This window comes from Mycteria americana, chromosome 3 (assembly GCF_035582795.1).
Source record: "Mycteria americana isolate JAX WOST 10 ecotype Jacksonville Zoo and Gardens chromosome 3, USCA_MyAme_1.0, whole genome shotgun sequence".
Lineage (NCBI taxonomy): Eukaryota > Metazoa > Chordata > Aves > Ciconiiformes > Ciconiidae > Mycteria > Mycteria americana.
Genome location: NC_134367.1, coordinates 88,517,946 through 88,541,904, shown reverse-complemented (window position 1 = coordinate 88,541,904; position 23,959 = coordinate 88,517,946). Strand labels below are relative to the sequence as shown.

The 23,959-nt window shown below is 36.8% G+C and overlaps 2 protein-coding genes across 7 annotated transcripts in view; one reads left to right on the top strand and one right to left on the bottom strand.

Moving 5' to 3' along the window:
• AKT3 (AKT serine/threonine kinase 3) overlaps positions 1–23,959 on the top strand; it is a 284,305-nt gene that overhangs the window by 219,846 nt on the left and 40,500 nt on the right. The window lies entirely within an intron of this gene.
• Positions 1–23,959, bottom strand: part of SDCCAG8 (SHH signaling and ciliogenesis regulator SDCCAG8) — a 118,778-nt gene that overhangs the window by 58,619 nt on the left and 36,200 nt on the right. For all 6 annotated transcript variants that reach the window (XM_075496018.1, XM_075496015.1, XM_075496016.1 and 3 more), the window contains one exon: positions 12,295–12,437. In XM_075496018.1, the coding sequence (XP_075352133.1) occupies positions 12,295–12,437 (143 nt within the window). The remainder of the gene's footprint in view (positions 1–12,294; positions 12,438–23,959) is intronic.

Here is a 23,959-nt window from a genome sequence, read left to right as displayed (position 1 = left end):
ATGAAAGGATTGGATTTCTTAACTCACTTCAAAAGAAAGAATTTGCAAACACCTAGCCTATAACATGATTTTATTCTTTTCATGTTTTCCCTTCAAAAGATCTATACAGAAAACTACCAGTTCCTCAACGTAGACAATAACGACTTTTCAATCTGGATGGTTCTCTGTATACCAAGTCCCAACTAAATATTATCAACTGCCCTCTATTTCATTGTTAGAGAAGAAAAAAAGTGTTTCCAACAGTAATTCACACTTTGTATTAAGTCAAATTTACCAACTTAGAACCAAAATCTGATTCTTCTGGCACATCTATAAGACATGCCAGCAAGATACGTACCTTGTAAGTAAACACCTATCCTGCAGTGGTTATAACCATCAGATTGTGAACTATTTGGCTGATAAGTCCCTATAGAAATAAACAATTACATACAGAATAGAAGTTGCATGGGAAGATGCAACGTGAGAAGTGGTTTTTGTGAAGTCTCAGTACGTAGCCGTAAGCACTTCATAGTACTGCGCCCCTTTCTCTGGAATATTCTATCTTTGTTCCACAAGCCACTTTTACAAATGGCTGAATGTTGAAATGTTTTCTTACCACAGAAGATTTTTACAGGCATTTACTGTGTGTACACAAAGTTAGTTAAATTACTTTCATTATATTTAAAATAAAGAAGTAATATTCTTGACTTATGGCGATTCTTGAATTTGGCACCAGCAATCTCTTACGATGCAGCTTCAGGACAGTTTTAAGCCAGTCTAAAGCGACATTGCCAGTATAAGGTGCAGTCCTTCTTTTCATCCTGTTATAGTTAGCACTCATGCAACTTATTCTCAAGAGCAAATGATTCTTTTTCAAACTGATTGACTCCCTGAACCACCTGATCTTATGGGTGCCTGTCTCCCAGTGTCAGCACAAGCAAGGGCCTGGCAATATGTGGTCAGACAGTCACATATTACCACCCTAGGGATTTGCCTTTTCAGCGGCCACATAGGCTTAGACCAGCTTCAAACAATTATAACTCTGTACTCCAAGGTTCAGCTTGCTAATACAGTAAATCCAACCGTCAGGCTCCTACTATTGAATCAAAAAATGATGCAGCTAAATGACGCAGATACCTGATCTGCTGTGAACTCGCTCTGCCAATTTAAATTTGTTCAAAAACCCAATGTTTTTGGTACGTTAACTTTGTACCAGCAAGCTTTATGCTGAATCAGGTATCATCTGTCCTACTGCAGCTGGCATAAAGTCAGCATAAACACTGCATTGCATGCTCTAGCTAATTCAAAAGGAAAGTGACTGGGTGGTCACACCTGATCCGGATCAGATCAACACAGCTGAATGATCCAGTAGATCACAGATGCACTACGAATGACTGCTGAACCTACATTTTTCACAGACATTAGGTTTGGACATGCAACCTGCAGTTAGGCTACCATAGGCCTGATGCTTTGAAGTTGTTAACTCTCCCCAACTATTGCTGAAGTTGAGAAGAACTGAGGAACAGTTCTCTCTGCCTCCAAAGGACCAAGCCTCACATGAACAGCTTGAGGAGAAGCAGAACAATTTGACAGAACAAAGTGTTCTTCAGGATGACAATTTGAAAGACAATATTTTATTTTGAGGGAATTTGATCTGGGGCAAGCTAGACTTCTCCCCCATCCTACCACAAGATACCACATATTCCAGCAAACTGACAAACTTGTGACCAAAAGCAAGAAAGACGAGAAATACTGTGCTAACATTACATTGTACTTGACTGTTGTTGATTTGCTTAGATATTACAGAAACATCCCAATAAAAAGCATGTTTATCTACCCACAGATCACAGGAGCTAGATATGAACAGGTGAGTTAAAAAATAAAAATCCAGCCTTATATGCCTTTTATTGGTTCGGTCAACTGTGGAATAATTTTTGTATTATCCTGATTGTAACTGTCTGTACATTAGTATTAGAAATAATAACAGTTGAGGGTTTCGGTGAGGTTTTTTTTTTTGGTCAGGTTATAAATCTCTCTTCTTTATGCTGCCAAGAGTGAGGGAGAAATGTATTTCAATAGCAACTTTAAAACGAAACTCACAAATTACTACCATTATGTTAAGTGCTAGATATCCCACTGTGCAGTTTTGCTTTGTGAATTTTTACCTTCTTCCATGCACACTTTTAGCCACTGATCGCACAGCCTTTCAGTGTTTTCTGTCTTTTCCTTTAAATAAACTGGCTCTGGCTCCTTCCATCTGGTTCCCCTTCCGTCAGCAACCCTGCACCTGTTCACACCTCCTCTCCTGTTGGATTCCACTGAACATTTCCTCCTCTGCCAGGGCTATTCTGGCACTCGCAACCTTTCTGTCATTCAATCCATCTGTCAGAAGTGAACTTTGTTTACCGCAAGCTTCTGCTTTCTTCTTCAAGAAGCAAAGCCCCTCAAGGTCATTGTCAAATGAACTGTCGGTGTGGATTTAAATCCACTTCTGCTAACCAGCAGAAGATGAAGTTCTTTACAGTCCTGTATTTGTGAAGATCAGTTTGGGGTATAGGAGAAATAATACAGAAGCAAAAGAATAGATTTTAATTATCATTTGTTAACTACAACAGCTAATGTGTTTTTCTTCATATACGTGTGTCTGTACCTTCTTGCAAAGACTAGCATAATCTGAGAAAGACTCGCAGAGCTATGCAAAGAAGTGGAAAAGGCTAATAAAAATATTACAAATAAAATAATAAATGAAAGCTTTTGACTCTCATTTTAACACCATGTAACAAAGATATTGACTAAAAATGCAAAGAGAAAATGGGAACAGCTAAATGAGTAAGTTTACAGTAAAACCTTAAAGCAGCCAACAGCATTCACTGTAAATTATTTCATCTGCAGCATCTTTTTTTTCTGGTTGTTTTTTTTGTTTTTTTTTTTTTTAACTTACCTACTGATGTTTCAAATGCAACACTGTTTAAGGAAAAAAAAAAATCCTGAATATTTTTCCCTGTTTTCAAGCCTTGTAAAACACACATATGCAACTCTCTGTTAAAATACTGCCTTCCACGTTGAGACAAATTGTAAAGATTCTTTGTCAGGGCTGAGACTAAATTCATATTGTCAACAGGATACATTATTTTTAGCAATTCCTGTGCCCATATTTCTTTTCAGGAATACATTCTGATAACCACAAGCTCCTGAATTATTAACTAACCTCCTCGACAGTCTCATTCTTCTAAAATAAGAAATACCTTTCAATTTCACTGCATACGTTGAGTATCCTTAAAAAAAAAAATAAAATCTTTCACCAAGACTAAATACAGTACCAAAAATTAAAATACGTATTTTAAGTTTTGTAAGCAATTATAATGAACAACCCATTTTATTACCCTTTTACCAAAAATAATTTGAAGTAAAGCTTTCTGGGAGCAAATCCAGGAGGTAATCCAATCTCATTAGCAGAAACACAGTTATACTTATTTTAGGTCTGAATTTGACTCTAATAAAAATTGCATCGAGAAATACTGCACAAGTTTAGCTGAATAACAACTTAATACTGATATACCCCTTATATGGGGATTAGTCCCTGCATTTGTTTTCTGATGCTATGATCTTCTTCCACAGGAAACGACATGCAGGTGGACAAAAGCACTGGAAATAGAAGAGGAACCCTGGGACAAAAAGAATATGCAGCAGTGTCCCACCTAACTACAGGGAAACTTTTATTCCCCAGTTTGATTTAAGCCCTGTAGAAGGCAACTGAACAAGGAGAAGCTAATCAAGAACAGTTGCTCTTATTTCCACAAAAATGTAGTTTGATACTCAAACCACCAGGAACGCAGGGGCAACCAACACTGGCATGCTATTAAGCTTGCCACGCTGCCAGCACAGCCAGGGGAAGGAGGTCAGCCCTGTCAAGTAGCTGACAGCAGAGGCTGTGCTCATCTGCTTGCTCAGGACAGACATCTCCCAGCTCACACTTTCCCCCTGACCAATCACCGGCACAAGGGCACTGAGCAAGGGGGTGAGGAGAGCAGCCAAGCAGCCAAAGCTGGAGTGCTCAGGTGATTTTTCTTCCTCCCTCCATCTACCAGCTACCTTCTACGGAGGTGACAACCTACAGGCTGAAGCTTTTCAATGTCAAGTTCGATAAAGTCCCCAGTTGAGGACCCTTTGGGTTCTCTGTTGAATTTTTTTCTAGGCAAGAATTTCAGGAGCAGAATCTTGCACAGAAGAAAAAAAAAACCCAACAATCACTGTGACTACACAAAATAAACAACTTTGAATATACTTTTGAAAGCATAAGGAAGCTTTTAAAATTGCTTTAGTTCACAAATACCAAGTGCTGATAGAAAAAGTACATTTTAGCTTACTGTAGAAACAAGCTTTCAGATGTACTTGAGAGAAAAGCCCTAGAACAAGTCAAAAATAAAGATAAAAATCAGAAACATTTTTCCAGTAGCAAATTCAGCAAAAAATCCAGCAGCCTTGAATACATGTGTCTGAAAGATTTTTATGGTTCAAAAAAAAAAATCATTATCCTGTTGTCATTAGTCACACAAATAGAAAACCTAATTTGAATGAGATCAAAGTAAATATTTGATACACACACATAAACTTATTACTGTTAGTGCTGAATAATAACTGCTCAAAACAAAGACCTTATAAAGATGTTTGTTTTCTACAGCAGTTAGTCTCCTCTGTATTTCATCTGAATTCACTGCTCGCTCCAAAGCGCTTTAAGTATTGTCACTGCTCCTGAACCACACTCTACATGCAGTAGTAATTTGGCTGCCTCAACAACCTGATGCGATGTATAAAAGATGAAATCATTAGAGAAATTTGATGTGACCAGTTGCAGTTTAAATGCCATAGCAAAAAATTTAGACAGAACTAAGACTAAAATCTGAAAATGTATTATTACCTTTTCCTTGAGAAATTTGTATTGCAGGACAATAAATTAAATTGTCAACCATGTTTAAACTCTTTAAAAATGAGAAAAGGTTATTGATAAAGACTTTCATATTCAAAATTAACACATCATTTTGGATTTATTCTTTACTCCTTCACTTACATTTTCTTCCTTTCCCTTTTAAACTTCATCAATGGCCTTTACGTGTTTGTACAATCATCTTAAATATGTTTAAATGATTAAATAGAAAGATATTTAAATAATTGTGTATTATCTTGACACAAGGTATATCAGCTTCGAAATTTCTACAAGGCACTGCCAGAAGACGACAGAGCCTATTTATTTCAAATCATTCAGTATCAGTCTTCGTAAAGCAGCATATGGTCTTATCATGGCAGGTAAAATATTTTACCTTCTATAATAACGCACAGCAGCTAATTTATCTACATGCTGTATAATCAGATAAACAATTTCAGCTGCACTATGAAAACCTGTAGGCAAGGGAGAAATTTATCCCCCCCACTTTATTGATTTTTCCGCCTATACATTCATAGAATTGCTAACAATAGAGGTTATTCTTTCTTCCATCCCCTTCTTCAATTACCTTAAAGCAAGACCTTCTTTTCAGTTGGGGAAATATTTGCAGTTTCTACAGCTGCAGGACAAAGAACTGAGACATTTTCACAGAGTTGCTCGGGGGAAAAGGAAGGGGAAAAAAAAGCTTTGCAAGATTCTATTGCAAGTAAAGCAGAGTGAATGACAACTTTCAAAGCTACCACAATCATTTACTAATGTGCTGCTATACCAAATAAGTCTAATTTTTTTTGACAGCACCAAATTAGATTTATTGCAGAAACTGCTGCATAAATAGCATATGGCTATGTTATACCACCTATTTCAAATCCCTGTAATGTTTCCTCCCCTCCCAGCTCAAAATGAATAATTGAGCCAAGCTATAAACCTTCTGCAGACGAGAGATATACAAGTTCAAAAAGCAGATGCAGGAGATGTAGAATTCTTTGTTGAAATTTGTCTAAAAAAGTACCGCATACCCCGATCAAACAAAACTGGGCAGTAATGGGTCAGGTCTCCCTTGCTACACCTCAGGATTTTGTTTCCCCCTTTGCCTGATAAAATTTTGTTTTCATTTCTCTTTCAAGCTGAGAGTCATCAACACGGGGCATGACCTCGTAATCCTCTCGCACATGACTACCTCTTACTTGCACAAGAAATCCTATTGATCTTTACTTCTTACGCGAGTCAAATTATTCATGTGACTCAAGATCAGAAGGCTCGGACCTCCATTCATTCCTCACCAAGCTCTCATTTATGAAGAGGGAAGTGCCTCCCCCGAGCAAAAATAAAACACCAGAAAACTGGTTTCATTCATCGGAGGGGCCCAGCCCTGTGGGAAGGTGCCGACCTACAGCTCTCCCCCCTTTCCGGAGGAGCAAAGTTTTCTTATCGGTTTGCTGGATCAGTCCCCCGACCCACGTGCTTTTGTATTTCTGTCAATCGCCAAATTCTGCGTTCGATACGCTGCTATGATAAAATACGAAAACACGTAACCGTATTGCGCGCCGGGACCGAGAGCGAAGACAGGTACTTTTGAGGCAGGAGGGGGCACGACGCACCCAGGCGGGAGGCGCTGGGAGCCCAGCAGGCCGCACAGGGAGCCCGCCGGCCGGCCCGCGCCTCCTCTCCCCTCAGCCGGGGCGAGGTCCGCCGCACCCCTCCAAAGTTTGTGCGGTTGCCGCCCGGAAAAGACGTTGCAAGGTCTTCTCTCCGGCCGACGGGCACACCACTGCACACATCGTGGAAGGCTGCGGCTACCCCGCCGCTTGCCTCTCGGTGGTCAGTCCTCCCAGCTGCCCTATCCGTTACTGTCTGATTAGCTCTGCGAAGGAGCCCCTCCCCGGCCAGCTTTCCCCGCCATCTGTTCCACACGCGATGGCTGCCGCCCAGCAGCCTCGCGCTGCCCTCCTACCTGGCACCCGGCTCCCGGCCTTACCCCAAAGTGCTAACACAGGTTCTCGCTGCTGGCAGAGTCAGGATTTCATTACTACTACTTTGACAAGTGCAGGGTTGTTTGTAATTTCTCTTTTATCCTGATTTTGATTGTACAACCACCTCCCACTGATTCAGTTTGCTTCAGTTTTGTTGCTCACAGATTTTACTCTCCACATTAATCTCCCTCTGGCATGTTACTGCATCTGTTCCCTTTTTTATTATTAATTTTCAAATTCCCACCATTTTTGACAAAAAGGAGGTAATCTACACTCTGCTTCTGCCCATTTCATTTTCTTTAATTTGGAAGATAAGTATGAAAGCGTGCCAAAGAAGTTAATTCTCCGTTAACAGTTTATTTTCTGGCATCCCGATGCCTTTGTATATGAAAAACAGATAGAAATAAATGTTGACTGAATCACAACAACATAGTTGCAACCGTCCCTAAATTTAATGAAAAGTAAACATATGAAGCAGAATCTAAAAAGTTTATTAGTTATCAGAGTTGTTTCATGTTATCATTCCTCCCTGCATTTTAAAATAATAGTTTTGTACCAGATAAGCAGAATATTAAAAAATTAGAAATCAATCACTGCTTACACCTCATTTCTTCTTCTCCCCTCTCTCCCCCCAGTTTAAGTGTTACTGGTCCTTTCATCAGTCAGTCAGTCTGGGAACATAAAACATATCTCAGTCATTTAATATTAGTAACAGCGGTCCTTCAAATGTTACCTCCTTTCCAGCATAGATGATGGACTCTTTCTGACGTGCTAAAATCGTCGGAAAAAGCACGACAGCAAGTGTGCTGCTAACTAATAGATACTACTAGAAAAAAACCAACAGATAATAGTAAGTACTGTGCAACTCCCTAGAAGGCTAAGTATAACCATCTTCTATAAATCAAGAAGTTAGTTTATATTTTATCATTTAATAGTATAGCTTAAATAGGGAAATCAATGTATGAGGCATGCTGTAACTCTAATGAGGAACGCTGGTGACGACATACAGCTCAACACCAAAGCTTCAGTGACTAAATAATGCCACAGGAACCCGGGGGTGGAATGACAGAGTTGTGTGCTTTATTTATTATACATATAATACAAATTAGCATTAATGGAGTTGTTGAAACTAGCAAGAAGGACCGATGCACAGTAGGAAGGCTACAGCACTGCTAAAATCCACTGTACTCCCCAAATGCCACTTTCTTTCACTGCTTTCTAGAGATCATATCATTTTCAAAAATAAGAGAGAAAAGAAATATCACATAATGGGGGGGGTGGTGTCAAGAAATACAACATCCACTGTCCTCACTGTAATATAAACTTTTATCCTTCAAGACAGTGACACAAGGATTCAGAGTAGCTTGGTGGGTCACCTGAACCTGGAAGCACGGGTTCTTCTACTGTTTAGTAATTTTTCCCCACCTGCAAGTTGACATTCAATGCTGCTTACAATATTACAATATAAGCAAACAAGAATAGTAAAAAATTAAATGAAATTAAATCTGCTTCAATTCCACTCAATTACACCTCCCAGCAAATTTTAAATGACATTTCAGTCAAATACATCTCGAGCCATCTACCTATCTGCATGCCTGAGAAAATGCATGGTGGCACAGAAAAAGTTCAATTTTGAAATTCAGTGATTCCCTCACTTCTTAAGATTTATTTAACTGCTTTGGCATATGCAAACAGGAACTACATCTGACTGCAACTGAAACAAATAATAGCTTCAGATTTGTTTTGTAACAAAAAGAGGAAAGATTTTTAATGATGATTCCGATATGCAAGAATAGTGAAAAATTTTATTAAATTAAATGACATGCTAAAATCTGGGCAAGCTGTTAATGTCTTGCATCTTTTCTGTAATCTTTTCCACTAGCATAGTGACATGATTTTTAACAATTATTCTCTCATGAACTAAGAACAATAGATCTGTATGTTTTCTTGTTTTCTACTCTCTGAAGAATGGATTCAGATAAGCTTTGTTAGCAAGACTCAACCTTACCAAAGTAATGGCAATTTAACATTGACTTCAGAAGTAATTTCATAAGATTCTCCTACTACGGTAACTCTAATACAGATAACCACAAAGCTGAAACTAAGGTAAAAAAATAAATACTTCAAACAAGCACAGTCAGTGTCATAGCATGGTGACATCTGCAAAGTTACATGACTGACAATCAAAACTACATAGCAAAAGTTCTGTATTTTCCCAGTCATTTGAAGACATACAAATTAGAATTACTAACTAGATTCAATAGCAGGAAATGCATGTTAATAGCAAGGATTTCTAAACAACATACTGCTCCAGGAAGAAAGGTGACAGGAAAAGGCAAATTTAAACTCTGTGGCAATGGTTTAGAATAGCTAATTCTTTTTTCTTGATTTTTAACAAGTACATTTTGTTAACTTAGAAGCTGTTTAGTTGGTAATCAATCAACGGTGTCTGAAAACTAGGATGCAGCAAAAGAACTGGGACTCCTGCAGAAGAGTACAGTTCTGCAGAGCACTTTCTTTTTCTCATTAAGACATAGACTGCATGCTCTTTCTCATTTAATCCATTCATAAAATAGTTATAATCTCATTTTTATACATTAAAATCCAAAGTTCTCGTATTTGTTTTATTATTCTATTTATTTACAAAATCCAAACTTAGAATCAGTGGATTAGTAAAGAACCTTTCTCCTTAGTAACATACAAATTCATACAAAACAAAGAATTCTTTCTGTACCTCCTCAGCTACCTGTAATTTTTGCCAGAACAACCCAGACAGGTCATGCAAGGCAACAGAAAGACTATCCACAATCGTGTAACAGCAGTACAGGCTGTTACACGAGTTGCTACAACGCTCAAGTCCAGCATTGTGAGAAGACTTTGAGTGGACCAGCTGGTCCTCTCCTGAAAAGAGGGAAATCAGCAAGACAAGGCCAAGGCCAGAATACCCAAGAGATGCACTAAATCAGTGCAATTTCTGCAGCAACCTCCTACAGGCAGGACTCTAGAGCTTAAAATCTGTTTTCCTTGGCAAGTGCCACGGTGAATGATTCTGTAACCCCCGTAAGATTGCTATTACCACTACCCTTCAAGTGAGTATTTTTCACTGGCACAGCCGCCATTTGAGGTGAAGGGAAAAAAGAATGAAAGAAGGCAGACCGTAAGCCAATAAAATTACCGTGCAACAACTATGGATGTACCAATCCATTAAAAACATACTGAGTTCAAAATGCAAGACTAATGACACTAGAGACATGTAACTTTTATACCTTCGCTAATACAGAAAACCTATTCTGGCAGGAAGTGATCTGAGAGAAAGAAAAAGAGTACAGGCTAAGGAAAAGTTTCATTTCAGTAGGGGATCTTTTCCTCTGCGGCTCAGGGAAAACTGACAACTATGCAAGAACATGTCTAACTCTGCCCGACCAATCTAAGTACATGGGGACAACAGGCAGTAGTTCAGGAGCAACGAAATCTCTCATCTCTTTTTTCCCCCCTTCTTCACCCATGACAGCAACATCACCTAATGTATTCCTAGAAAGCAGACAGACACTCCAAAGATAAGGAGAACACAAAAACCTACAAAGTATTATAGAATTTGGGGAATATCAAGGAGAAATATTTGAACCTATTTCCCAACGCTTCAGCATATACATTTTTCTGACAATTAGATGTCAGCATAGAAAACATTTCACTACTTAACAGCATACTTATAAGCAGAGGCTGTAACATGAACACGAAGCATAAAAAATAAAATAAAGATTAGGACATTGCAGAAGAGTGGCTGCACTAGGTCAGACAAAGAAGCCGTGGCAGTTCAGCATCTGTCTCAAAAAGCAGATGTCTGGGAAACTGTATGAGAACAGGGCCAGCACAGAGCCTTACTTGCCCAAAATACTGTTCCCAGTCCCCAGTGATTTGCATCTCAGAAACTCCCCAAGTCAGAGACTGTTGATTGAAAAGCTACCTGAATCATCTGCATTTTAGGTATCCAGCTTTAAGTACCTCGCTACGTAACAGCAGGCAATAGTCCTTATTTTTACAGGTCGAGTATTTTCACACACAAAAAAAATACTGGCTAGTCAGGTTTCCTCCAAGATATCCAGAGTTTTATTGCATATATTCAGCCTTTTGCTAAAAGGAGCGTGGTAAGCCATTTGGTTAACTATCACAACAAATCATTATTAATAAAGTTCTGCTAAATCCAAACTTTAGATATCTTAACAACTCACCCAAAACTTTTTTCAAGTTCATTAACCTCTAGCATATTTTTTTCTAAATACAGGCTGTTAGAGTGGTACTTTCTTCCATCTGTTAAACAACCGTGCTCTGAATTACACAGAAATGTAGCTGAATAAAAAAGTGATTCATTGAATTTAATAGTTTAGGCAAGGCTCTATTTTATTTCCAGTTACTCAATGGCAGAATTCTCACAAAGCCCAAAGACTTTCATAAACACGCAGACTTCTGTTAAGTGATAAAAATCTGAGTTTCCCCCCCCCGCCACATAAAATTTAAACTAACTTAACTTTTTTCTCTTAAGGACTGAGTAAAAGCTGTAGAATTGTTTCTGGATGTTCACTCTTGGGGGAAGTGGAGGGATGGAACAAAACAAAACCCACACACACAATCAAAACCCTGCAAACAGTCAGACAATAGCATGTTCTGTGGCAAAAGGAAAAATTCCTGCAGTTACCAAAATTCAAGGTGCAATGAATAATTGGCATGTTAACCTTCTGGTGTTTTCTAGAAATGTGTAATGAATAGGACAGTAAATGGCTTTGGGAGCTATATCTAAAGATGGAATAAGCTCAGGCAAAGTCTCTTGTCACACAGTGTTTGCATTGTACCACATCTCCACTGAGCAAGTGACTTAAACACCCTCCTGACATACTTGAGCTTACCTCCTATTCATAGACAGTAATATGACCTTTTGATTGTTTAATCTTCAATGAAGCTTAACACGATTATGTTCATTTATACATTCCTGGTCGTTCTGCTGCAGAAACTTCAGGTTATTAATCTGAGAACTCCTATGCTTAAAGGTGCTGCTGTATGCTACAGTCTCAGATGACATATTTTAAATGTCTTTGTCCTATCAAACACAGCAACAACAAAAAGAATGTAGCTGCGCTCTCCCCTGCTCTTCTTCCCATCCCAATGCATGCTACCTCATCACCGAAGCTGAACATTGCCTTTTCTTCACACCAGTAATTCACTTTCATAAATTATAGCTCATAACTCACTTTGTAGTCCATAACTCACTTAAATCTCCACTTTTAACATGACTGAGGGCTGCCCATGCAGTCAATGACTGCAAGTATCTATAACAACTGTGGGGAAGCCTGTGGCAAAAAATTAGCAGAATGAAATTGGTACTACAGCATGTAATAGGATAAGGGGTACCTGGTGAGGTGCAGTTGGTGGTCAGATTTACTCAGCAGTTCTGTCAGTTTTAGGCACTCCTCTCTGGCTCCTGTCACATCCTGCTGGGCTTGTTCCAAACGCTGTTTGTTTCCATTCAGCTCTAATCCTAGTTTTTCTATTTTCTTAGAAAATTGTAGAACCAAAGAAAGTATATTTAAGAAATGCACAGAGATACATTTTAAGACAATAAATCTTAATGTGATCAAAGCTTCTGAAAAATAATGCACGCTTTTGTTTTAGAACAAAAGTAGACTTGATAAAAACTGCAAAACAAGCAAATTAAAGTATTTTAAATTACAATCTTATGACAAGCCAACATGCATATCATATTTAAATACATTAATACACAATCAATGTTATTGTCTTCACGTGGCTTAAGAGATACACGCATTCAATCATTTTCCGATTTTCTCATGTGAAAGCTTCCATATTTGTGTCCCGAATTCACTGTGTTAGCCAGAAGGCAGCAGAACAGCAGCCATCTTCAGAAGCTGCTGGACATATGATAGCTCTTGTGGTCATTTATTTTGCTTCTCTATTACATAGGCATGGGAATTTAGCTTTGTCATATTCACTTAATATTATGCAAGAGAATAAAGGTCATTTTGTGATTTTACCATTACTGCAAGTAAGTTATTTATGACTTGTAACTGAATCCTAAACATACTGGCTGCTGTTAATCCTATCATTTTCTTAACATCATTAGTCCTTATATGCCAACTAAGCCAAGTAAGTAAACCCAACTCAGTCGATGAGTCTATTAATTTATTTTACAAATAACAATAAGCAAATTTGCATGACCAGCATCTCTGATTCCAGCGAAGCATACTGGACTTATTATCTCTAACTGAATCATATTGTCAACAGTTTAAACATTTTTCACAAATATTCTCAGAAGGAATACATTTTGCTCTAAGTCCATATAGAACATACAAGTACCTGTAGGAATACATCTGTAATGTAATACTATACTTTGTCCTAAGGATGCTTTTAAGGAGACCAGTGGAGTACAGAATAAGCTAACAATGTAATTTTATCATGTAGTAACTATTCTGCACTAACTCCCTACATAAATATTTATTCGTCGTTGGGGCTGGAGGGAACTTGCATGTTTTTCAGTCAACTAAACTGTGAAAGGTCATTTGTAGTACAGAATAAAATTGTTCATATAAGGAGTTAGTGCTGAATAGCTATTATACTTTAAATTCATACCATAACTTATTTTGTGATAGCTTCCTCATTTAGACAAGCCTCCATCTTCTTCAGTTAATGAAATTATTCATTCAAACATCCTACAAGAACAAATGAATGTAATTCAGTCCCAATATTTGCACTTGAAGCACCTTCGTAATAATGTTGTCTCTTTTCCTCCTATGAAAATGTTAACCTAAACCACTTACAGTAAGTCGTTATGTCGCAAACACAATCTCTTCATCCAGAAAAAAGGTTGCATAATGTTCTTTTTTTATTTATTTTTAATTTTGCTAATTACTTAACTGTAGACTTTTTTCCCCCAAGAGAACTCAACAAAGGTTCATGAAGGAAATTTTGATTAGAATTTGAATGTCACCTTGCTGTATCACATAGCCCACCTACCAAATTAAATCAGGAATTCCAAGTTCGAATACAAAGATAGTGAAACTATCTGCAAAATTATTAGTACTCTTTCCCTCTAAAGAACGTAACAACCTATTAAACAGCCAGAATATTTTAAAACCAGGTGTGCAAAGGTATTCAGTTACATATGCTTTGCATTTTCACTTATTTCCAGAGACTCTTGCATATTTTAAATAGAACAACAGAAGTCTCAGTGGGTTCTCTACACTCTATTCTTCTTAACAGCAGCAGTTCATTAATGTTATTTCTCCATTCATAGTAAACAGGGACACGAGTTCTTCACTGTCTTTACAAGTAAAAGATAGGGAAGTTCTGCAACATTCTTAAAATTTGCTTTAAGAATGCATCCATTCAGCATACCTTGAAAAAAACCAATCCACAAATAAGTCGAAAAGCATCAACTAAGTATTTGAAAAAGCACAACCACAGCTGAGAACATAAATACACTCTAGATTGCTCCTTCAGGGAAAAGTTTCAAGGAACAGATGGGCTTTACACCATTGCCTCGAGTTAAACAGGCTCAGTCAGGTTTTGACACAGACCCACAGAAGGAAGCAAATTCCAAGTGCAAGAACCTCTGGTGAAAATGTTCTGCTTCCATCAGCCAGATGTTGAACCTGCAGGGTTGAACCCAAGAATATATCCATAGATTTCAGTTGTCATGGAAGTGCAGAGGGAAATTCTCAGACAATGACTCCATGACAGGATCTTTAAAGATTCACAGGAGTTTTATGATTTCTTTAAAAAGTATCAAGAAAGCAAACATAGGTTTTGAAGAACAATTTTACTTCTGCTACTTTCATCAGTAATTCCAAAATTCAGAATCAGCTCCTTTACACACACACACACACGTACGTGTGCGTTTGTGCATGTGTGTAGGTATATATAGATATATATAACTATATCTTAAAATACCAATATTTAGAGGTACTCACAACGTGAGCTAATGAAGAGTAGGAATTCTACACAAGAATTCTGGCAATGACCATGGCAGAGACAACAGACAACCTCATGAGAAAGGGATGGCAGAAAAATGCCACCAAAGAGAACATGCTAACAGCAACTCAGAAACCAGAAGCATCTAATCCAGGGATATTTAGGGATAGCACCTAAATTCTTCTTTCTGAAACACCAGAAATGTCCATTGAAAATAATTTGGTAGGAGCCATGCATCATCATGCTGAAAACACACAGCCCCTATTCTGAATGCTACATGTTACTCTGGTTTAAAAACTCAGATAATAGTTTGAAACACATGAAGCCTCAGAACTTGAGACTAGTTCATACAATAAAAACCAACCCGCTTCCCTCTCCTGCAAACAATAATAGTCTCACAAATATATACACTCTATCCTGAAATACATCAAGTATAGTCCATCACTAGGTCTTCACAATATAATCAGAATTTAAAACACAGAGAAATTACAGAACCAATGAATCTTCTTCACTGTTCCTGCAGGGAACCTTATCAGGCAGCATCTTTCCAAAACTACTCAGACTCAAACTAGTTTTTGTGTTACTTTTAGTTCCCATTTCTTCTACTGGGAAGCTGCAAGCAGTTCTGTAGCTGCTATCTGGGCCCCAGCATAATTGTAGGGAGAGAAACAGAAACAAACCACCAACTAAAGTATTTTGCTGACAACTCTGCTTCTCATGCAGCGTTAATTTGATCCCTCAGTGCCTATCACTTGTGATACAGCTTTTTACAACATGATCAGAGAGTATTTCTTCAAGGTACTTAACTTTTCAATGTATGTGAGAGACAAGAGATGGAGCACAGAACTGCAAAAAGACAGATGACAATCTTGCATTTAAGAAAATCTGAAACAGATTTTCAGTATAACAAGGAACAGAATTATCATAATGTATACGTACAACAAGACTACATTAAGGTTGGAACAGGCAACTTCTGGTGCTTAACTCCGCAACTTTAATATTCTTATTACTTCTGCACATAATTTTAAAAGTACTATTTAATCTGTCTTGCACTGCAGTTGCCTAAACTCCCAGAATATCAACAGGCACTTTGCCATTGAAAGATGGCAGGCTAAACCTCAGTAAGAGAAACATCATTATTAGTAAGTTGAAACACATTAACACCATTCCGCATGCATATCCAGTTCAGTTACAAGAAAGAAGTTTTACTAAACAAAAACTAAAACATTGGTGAAATATCACTGCAGTAAAATTTTATTCTATATCAATTATTCTTTTTTCTGTATTACCACCAACCACCTTTTATATTTTAAGTTTTCCACTTTGAAGCATATAGGACCCTTCTATATTTTTTTCTTGAAACACTTAAAATAAGCGTTTCACTTCTCATTCATTAGTTTATGATGAGTTTACAAATTATCTCCTGATTTTCACAATGCATTTTTAGGTGAACACACTGGAAATGCTCATTCAGTGACATAAATGCAATTACTAGAAAACACAAAAGATGATTTCTCAGACACTGGATCAATCTTCAAATATCCTCTTCATAAATGATCTGAAATTATCTTCACCTAACAATACTTATGTATGTTGTAAAAATGTGCTGTTTAATTAACTAGACATCTCTTTATTTCTACAAATTCTGATAAAATGAAATAATAATTTCATGCAAAACAAGCCAAATTAAAGATTAAAATAATTGTTTAATTCTTTTCATACTGATGCTGATGCTATTGTATGCAGAAAAATGAAACTTTAAATTCCAAACTAGCAGATGTTTTTCATAGAATTTTAAATAGCAGCAAACTGACAGAAAAGACAAATGTTTTTTTTTAAACAAATGAGAATGATTAAGCAGCAATAAAAGAACTCATACTCTGAAGTAAATGCAAAAACAACTTTAGAAGACTTTTAACAAAATCAAAAATATACTGAAACCAAATGAATTAATAAGTGATTTATGACATTCACTGTTGTACCAGTATGCTCACACATCAGGTAAGACAATACACAATAAAACCTGAAAAATAAATTCTGCATTGACTATACCATTGCACAAATTCTGCAGTAAAATAATTCTGAAAGAGAAAATATTTTTAAGAATTTACAGTACTTTCTTTTTGTATTATACTTCATTCTCCACCATTATTAAAATATTAAAGGGGCATAAAATAGAACCAAAAATAGAAGAACAAATATAAGGTAATAAAAAGTGAAATATAATTACTATTGTGGTTGGTATTTGCAGGTACATCCCCAAAAGGCAATCAACATCTACAAAAACATATACACTTCAAATTAATACAGAGTAAAATTTTACAGGCCCTGATGCTCACGTGCTTAGTTTCATTTACCAAAGTAGCCCTTCAAAGCAACGAAATCAGTGATAGTGCACAGGACTGAGGCTATAATTAAGGTCTTTCTGAGAGATGCCACCAATACAGCCATTCGCATACACCTAAATATTATATATAACAGTGACAGCAAATTTTTGCACTGTTTAACACTGATCTCAATCCATGTTGCCTTCTTTACTCATTAATATACTAATTAATCAGGGACAGAACAATCATACCCTACTATACCACTATTTTTTTAATTATTATTATTTTTTAATCAAAAAAACAACAAAACAAGGCAGTTTTTGTAGCGAGATTTCAAGGTATTTTTCTTGGAGGAAAGATGACTATCAGTCCATATGCAGCAGGGGTCACTTGCAGTCATTTCTATCCTAATCCTGATATCAATCAAGCAACTCTAGGTTCTGAGTGGTCTCTAAACCTCAGACCTCCCAGGCATGGCCATCTGACATAGCATATTGCACCTGAAGAACTATCCAAGTTTGTAAAGAGAGTTAGGGCCATCACGAGGTCAATGCCCACCATGTCCCAACAATGTTTTTCTCCCTTTTGCACTCTATATGAATTACTGCTGCTTCCCATTCAAATCTGAATGAGAGTACAAAACAGTTATGAAAACTAAATTTGGTTTTAAAGGGGAAATCTCCTTTCTGGAAGTAGATTTATTATAAAGCTATGAGAATATACAAAATAAATAGTAAGAAATTTATGTACCCAAGGCTTAAAAGAGTCCACAAAGACCACCTTTTTCGAAGAGGTCAATTCACAAAAATCCTAAGACAACTGCAAATTCTACAAATCATTAGCACAAAACAGAAATGTGAAAACCTTTCATGACTTGAAAGGCAACTGATGTGAACAGAAACGCAGGAAGAGAAGTGACCCCAATAAACACCCGTGGTTCCCTTGAAGGGTTTTCCCTGTGGCTGGCTCACAAATCAACTGACCTCTAAAGACCAGAGGGACAAGCAAAGACATAACCTAGATGAGCAATGCGGGCTGTAATTTGTTGGATGGCTATTATTCTAGCCTGTTCTGGTGGGACTCTTGAATTCCTCAAAGACAAGTAGTTTTGTGACCACTTTGTCACTTGTAGTGCAAAGATATGTAACGGCACCTGGCAGTACTGTGGTACCCCATGTGCTCCACTAAAAGGCAGAGCCTCAAGATGAGAGCCATTACCGCAGAAAAGGTCAGCAGCTACAAACCCTCTGCTTCCAAAAAGATTGAGAATTAATAGAGACAGGATCCTGCAGTTTGCTAGGAAGAGCAGGGGTGCTGGAAGAACTTTCTGGGAATAGCCTGGAGGGGAGATGCTCTTAAATGCACGCATCTTTATATCCCATTGAAGCAAACTTTCTACCTGTAATTGTTAGCTGGGGCAAGAAAAAATTCATGTTGCTAAGCATATATTTATGAATATGCACACACACACAATTTTTAAATTAAGCAATAATTTTAGGTGTCTGTCCTTGCACAAACTCTCAAAGAGCAATATGGCCCCTGGATATTGTGGATAAATACCCTGGGAAACAGACAACAGTGAATGGCTGAAACACGTTACCTCATTATTTCCCTGAAAATATTTGCTTTCAATTTGCCAAAATATTTGAACTGCAATACTATTCAGGAGCAAAACTTCCAAACCCATAGAGATTACTACAGTCACATTTTAACAGACAACATTGCTGTACTAGAGATTAGCTCAGCAGCCACCAGAAGAGATAAGAAAGTGATTTTGTTTCACAGTGGAACAAGATTTTTTTTTTTTAATGGATTGCACTGAGGGGGGATGGGGGCGGGGGGAGAATGGGGTGGTGCAAAATAGATGGTTTGCTTGCTGATAAAGGAATTTCAGAAAAGGAGGGATGCATATAGAAAAAAGAAAGGGAAAGATTACTCCTACTTCATTACTGAAAACCAGAAGAGAACAAAACTTATTCCTTTTATCCTTTCAAACATGTTTTTGAGATTACTGATGTGAGATTGGCTCTTTTTTCCTGGACAGCATTAAGGAATAGGTGGAAAGAAAACCTATGCGGTAACAACCAACAAGTAATAGGGACTTTTACACTCTTTTTCTTCTGATTGTTGGCAGAATGACTATTGATAAAGCAACCATTTTTCGAGTCTAAGAAGAAGAAAAAAACAACAGAAAACAAGCATTTCTTTAAATATAATGCATATACACACTATACCACAAGCTATGCAATTATTTTCCTACTTTGAATAATGTTTAATGCACATAAATGATTTTCTCTTTCTATATACTAACGGAGTGACATCACACTGCATGACGGAACATAGACCAAGGTTACATGGGCCAACTACACCTATGAACAATAAAATCCTGATTACCAACAGGGTCATTCCTCTTAGCAGGGCAGCTGCTTAGGGGAAGCAGACCAGTACAGAAAATGCAGACCAGTCAGTACAGAAAATTCTACTCCTGGGAATCCCAGTCCCAGGGATTTTTCTCATGGAAATATGACAAAGAATTTAATGAAGGCTGCTCATACCACTGATCCTTGAGGAACGGATGGCTGACAGAGGACAGCAATGCCATAGCAGAGCAGCAGCAGCCATATCATAATTATAATTAAACATTTCTTCTGCTATATATTGCAGGGTTGTAGATCAATGTTTTTCCTCAAAAATCTTGAGATGAGCTAGTACGTTCAGTTATAAAAAAAGAATGATGTTCCTCCTGAACAGGTCAGAAAATTCATATCAAAGCAAGGCATAAAGTACTAACATTTTACTCCCTCCTTATTTACCCATGTTCAAATTAGTGCATTGAATGCCCAAAACTGAAAATGATACATTAAAAAGAGTTCAGTTACAGCAAAGCTTATCACATTTTCTTAATGCTTTCTTGTCCAAAAGCAATGTGATTTTGCTACTTTTAAGGCCATTATACTCAAGATCAGACCAGGTAAGAAAATTTGATGCTAAGAGATTCAAGCTGTCTGCTAGGTTTTGGTTTTTTCCTCCCTGCCAAATAGTATTCAAGTATGTTAACTGATTTCACAGAATTTCTTTTCAAAACAGAACTTCCAGAGCATCTTTTTAACTAATGAGGGTCACAAAATCTTAGGTATATGACTGTTACAAGAATACACATAACACATAATCCTAACCCATCTTCACCAGCATTATTAAAATTTGCAATTTTATTAAGTTTCAAAACATCTGGTAATATTCTGAATGTCCCAGCTTGTGAAAAATCTAGTATTTTAAAGCCTGACTCATGGAAGCCTGATGCCTATTCATAAACAGACATTTCAGTGAATCAGTGTTTTCAGAAGGTTGTATGGGTCTTACATTGGACACTCTGCAGCTTTTCCAGGATATATACCCAAATTCTTGGCCTGCATTTTTTCTGATGAAGACAGAGTCAGTAATCTCTCCACTTATAATGTCTAAATTAGGTTACTATAAATCACGGATTTATGACAAATGAGATAAACATTCCCAAAATACCTTTTGGCAAAATGCTTTTGGACTGCAATTTTGCCAGATTTTTATTTGTCTGCGAAATTGTCAGTCTATAGTGTACAGAGACATCATTTAGGTTCTGTCATGCCACACAAAAATGCTTTGATGTGTAGCTCTTTCCATTTGTATAGGTTGTGCATATCAGTGACTCTCCAACTTATTTTTATTTGGGCTCATGAACTTCCAGACAGGCAACTCTTAAAAATCTGTGGGTGTTGGTACAATATTTCTGGAGCTTTTCATTCTGTCACCTGCAAGGTAGGCAACAGAATTCTGTAATCCCCCACTTCAAACTATGTTTGCCCAATTTTAAAGACAGTGTTAAAAAAATGGCTTTTTACAGGTTAAGATTACCAGCTTGAATTTATTTCTACACAAAACATGGTAAAATAAAATTTAAAAGCTTCAGTTAGTTTCTGAAGTTGGATTTAACACGTCCTACAGCTTTATTACAAGGAGACCACAACTCCCAGTGGTGCAATGCTACTGGTAAGAACTATCTAATAAAGGGTGACGCCCAAATTGGCTGGGACTGCATCAGCCAATACTACAAAACTGTTTTCACTTCTACATGCTGAAGCTTGGAAGATTTTATAAACCAAATAAAAATGATTTACAGACAAACAGAAAGCAAATTATTAACAGTGTACTTCATTTTTATTGTTATAATGCAGAGCAAAAAAGAGCAAGTGATGCTAATCTGAGGAAACGATTTCATAGTGTGTCAGAAGTATGATTTCTATTAGAAATGCACAAATTATGCCACGCAGTGCTTCCAAATTCACGGAAAAAGTATTATAAAAGTGAAGTCCTGCTGTGTCAAATATGCCACACAATTTTTGTTCTGATAACAGCTATTTAGGTTAGGGCGTGACTTTTCTCTGATATAGCTGTGCTAGTACAACCCCTAGTGTGGACACAGTTTACTGCCATGAAGGCATTATACCCGTATAACTTATAAAGCTTGTTCCTAAGAAGGAAAAGTATTAAGTAAGGCACTGTTATTTCAGCACAGCTACATCAACAATGGGAGGGCTGAGAGAGAAAAAGAGAGGGCAGTAAGTTATGCTACTTTACAACATACTGGGCCAGATGAACAGATGCAGTTTTGGTGTAGAGAAACTGTGTGGTATATGTCTCTCCCCCTCCTGCCCAGTCCTAATGTTAATCAGGATCTGATGGATGATATTACAAAACACTTATTCAATTTAAATGGTAACATTTCTCATTGCTTCTTCATTTTGATTCTAAGAAATATTCATGTCAAATATTAATAATAGGTAGTCATACCAAGGTGCTAGTATTTGTTATTAGTCTTAACTGAGTAATAAAGATAGCAAAAGAGATATTAGAATAAAAGAGAATAAGAACAAAGATATATACCCCCTTTAATTTTCCTAAATGATACAAATTCAGTTTTGAAGAACTTTACAAATATCAGCTTATGATAAATACATATCTGCATTTACTGACATATATGTATCTGATGATCCTAAATCATACATATGGCAATTTCTGCCTATTGTGACACACCTGAATAGCTTTAATCCCTTTTTTAAAGTCACTACATATAAACTAAAATACATCTTCAAAACTAACATTTATCTGCCGCACAATTAAATATACAATCATACCTCAAGAAACAGTAAACTCACTTTCAGTATATCAAAAGACAATCTGAAACACGATTCTTTGCTTTTAAAACAGAAAAATGCACCATTTAATACAGAATAGCATGAAAATATTCATACATTATTGTCTCTCTACTTTTAAAAAATAAATATGTATTTATTATGAACAGATGGTGGCCAAGGAAGGTATCAACTCTCTCTCTTAGCCAGAAGGTCAGGTCATGGCTGAGAGACCAAAGAACAATTACTGTTTGCTATTCAGTGCCATATCAGATGAAACATTTTAGGTTTTTCTTTAAATACAAAGCTAGATGTGACTGAACTGTTTTCATTTCATTTAAATGAAATAATTTGCAATGACTTACTAACATTTGTTAAAATTTGATTTAAAAAAAAACCAAAACCAAAACCAAACCACCCCCCCCCCAACAAAACCCCAAAATGTGCACACACTCTTTTTGGTTGCCTTTTAACATATTAAATAATATTAGGACCTATACAGAACTTTCTTGGTTACTAGAGCTGCAGTTATAAACCAGCTGCTTGATGCTGAGCCTGAGAATTTCAAAATAGTTTGTTTTCCTTTTTTTAAGGAACCAACAATCATATTTGAACAATATAATTACTTTACGTAATTACTGAATTACTCTAATAATCTTTGCTGATAGGAACTCCCCCTCCCATCACTTCACTTTAATTATATCAAATTATAAATCACCACATTTTGGTGTCTTCGTTCCCACACTGAATAAAATACCACTATGTCGATACATGAGGTTAAAATATTTTGTTAAATTTTGCAATTTGTTCAAAAGGCAATCCTGAAGCAAGTTGGAGAACAGGATTTAAAATCCAAGATACTTCTTCAAATATCTTATTAAACACATCCTGTTTTATTTGTATGCCAAGATTATGCCAACTCTCTTATCTGTGATATCTGTCAAGACACAGACGACAAGCCTGTTTTTTGTTTTTTTAAAGTGTCCTTAGGCCTAAAGGATGCAGGAGTAAAAAAAAAAAAAAAAGCCAACCCTGAAAACAAAATGCTTTAAGGCCCCTGTTTTTCTGCGCTGTATGATTTTCTATACATATTGAAGAGTTATTTTATCTAATAAACTTCTCTTTTGGATTTTACTGATCTTTTGATTATAATTTGAAGTAATACTGCTTCCAGCCTAAGCTTGTACTTTATTAAGTTAATAAACTTTCTGTCCGACATGAAGATTTTGGGGAACTGATAAATAAAAATCTCATTTTAGAAATACTGCATTTTTCCCTACATATGTTCTTACACAGGGACTGATGTGTTCACTTACCAAAAAAAAAAAAGATTTAAAACCTGTTGGATAGGCTGCTCTAATAACAAAATGCATATTAAAAAAAATTATCCTCATGTGCATCTTATACATCTGTGTCTTCAGAATACATACACTCTCATGTGCAAATCACAACTTATGAAGGAATAACTGGAAGTTTGAATACCTAGAGAAAAACGGATAGAACCTCAACAAAAAGGGCACTTCAAAAGATGCAGATTACACCTGTTCAAGCTGTTTGCCAAGTATGTCGCAGGTTACTCTAATAATCTTTCTTACTGCA